Genomic DNA, 2,162 nt, shown 5'->3' with positions numbered 1-2,162 from the left:
TAATGAAGATTCTCTTTTCACCTAAATTGGCGATAAGGTGAGGTGATTTATGAACCATAGAATTTGATGGTAAATCAAGTTGCTCACAGCAACTACGTTATCGCGATTTCAACCAACACCATGTTAACGCTTACTTTTGCGGTTCAGTAGACGAAGACGAATGACGAAGACGAAGAAGATTCTCACGTGATTTTCACTCCTATATAAAACGAATTTTGGACGCTTGAGCTCATTTCTGTATTTTGGAAACTATAAGCCAGCAGAGTGTCGTAGTTGCGTAGTGTCGTGAAGTGTCTTTCGGAAACATGGTGCCTCTAGCATGGATAGTGTTCTTGTGCATCGTCAGCAGTGCTAGATCGGGTGTCGCGATTTACAACGAAACTGCGTTTGCTAAACCATGTTCTTCTAGATTATCTGGATTTGCTTTCGAGATGCTCATGGCAAAGCTAGACTACATGCAGTCAAGTGTTCGGGAACTAAAGAGCGAATGGGCCAAGCAGCGGGAAGAGGCTGCGCAATGCCAAAATAACAGCGATAAAAGCCTGGTCGACATTAAGAGGGCCGTGCAGAACAATTTAGATTCGATGCGTCAATTGGAGGATAATGTTGGACGCAACTTTACTCTCCTACAGGACCGATCATGGCAGATCTTTGCGCTACAAGCTACGCATACTGCAATGAAGACCAATCTTCGTTCATATGTACCCTATCGCTCGTGCAGTGACATTCGGAATGCACAGTCTGGGGTATATATTATCCAGGCGACCGATGAAAGCAACCCTTTTATGGCGTACTGTCACCGGGATATGAAGGGTGGAGGCATCTGGTTGGTGATACAGCACCGATTCGATGGATCGCTAAACTTCTATCGCAACTGGACCGAGTATCGGAATGGTTTTGGTGACATTGAGCAAGAGTTCTGGATCGGACTGGAACAACTATATCAGCTGACATCGGGGCGACCCCATGAACTGATGGTTGAGCTGAGAGACTTTAAGGGGAATTATAAATTTGCACTCTTCGCAGCATTCGAGATCGGCAATGAAACCGAACAATACAATCTGAAAACCCTTGGAGCGTACAACGGAACTGCAGGCGATTGTCTGTCATACCACAAGAATATGAAATTCACTACGTACGATCGTGATAATGACGAATATAGTCCCCGAAATTGTGCTGCATTTCATGAAGGTGCCTGGTGGTACAAACGCTGCTCGTACTCCAATTTGAACGGGCCATACAAGAACATAGTAGATCATAAATCGATGAGCTGGTACGACTACAGCGATTCCTATGAAGGACTGAGCTTTTCAAGAATGATGATCCGACCAAAATGAACTCTATTGTCTATTCGCTCAAGATCAGCTGTGCGTTATCCATTCTCTACTAAGGCAGGAAAACTTCCAAAAGGTCAACGTACGTCTCGAAGACTCGAAATAATCATCTTACAGTTTGAAAATGCACGATTAAACGTGGCCGAAAAGGAGAAGACTTTAAGCGCCAAATGGCAAATCAGATTAGCATCTGCCACTGTCCGTAACGTACGATTTGCCTGGTCCGGAAATGTTAACCCGAGCAGCGACTACTTCCATCACTATAGTTCTATAAAATAATTTCGATATTTTCGCTTTAGAACAATCGTTTTGTTCATAAATACGGCTCGGTCCGTTCTTGAAAGATTAAAAAAATCGTTTTGTATGATGGAAAATATTGCTACGATTTATAGTTCGAGCTCTGATTGTGGCTCGTATATTATTGCTCGTGGCACCCCACATCATCACCGTCGTGTTGCTTGAAGCGTTTCAAAATCACTATCAAAACGACGTACGGCACGTCATGACGTAGATAGAATAGAATGACTCCCTTCTGCTAAGGTTTAAGAAAATATTCGCTTCCTGTTCATCACGAGGCACGGAGAGGTGCCACAATTACAATTTTCCTGCACTTCCAAAATACGCTATCAATAGACATACACCAAAACGCAACAGCGTGCATGACAATAGCACACTAGAACCTAACATATGTTAGAACCTGCCTGCCAGCGAGCCAGTCAGGCAGCGCAAGGAAGCAAATCAAAATTTGAATACCAAATGGAAAGCTAAGTGAATAAATAAAATCAAATGGAAATTAAATAAAGCGAAAATGGGAGAAAAGCGCGAACA

The 2,162-nt window shown here is 43.2% G+C and overlaps 1 protein-coding gene across 1 annotated transcript; it reads left to right on the top strand.

The window, feature by feature from the left end:
• Positions 1 to 409: 409 nt before the first annotated feature.
• Positions 410 to 1,337, top strand: LOC128276767 (fibrinogen-like protein A; the record flags this gene model as incomplete). The annotated part of the gene is made up of 1 exon (XM_053015228.1): positions 410 to 1,337. A coding segment is annotated over one exon (928 nt), but the record flags the coding sequence as incomplete, so codon positions are not given.
• Between the last annotated feature and the right edge of the window lie 825 nt (positions 1,338 to 2,162).

Source organism: Anopheles cruzii, unplaced genomic scaffold (assembly GCF_943734635.1).
Source record: "Anopheles cruzii unplaced genomic scaffold, idAnoCruzAS_RS32_06 scaffold02416_ctg1, whole genome shotgun sequence".
Classification (NCBI taxonomy): domain Eukaryota; kingdom Metazoa; phylum Arthropoda; class Insecta; order Diptera; family Culicidae; genus Anopheles; species Anopheles cruzii.
The sequence above is the reverse complement of the archived record's forward strand: the minus strand, read 5'-3'. Positions and strand labels throughout refer to the sequence as shown.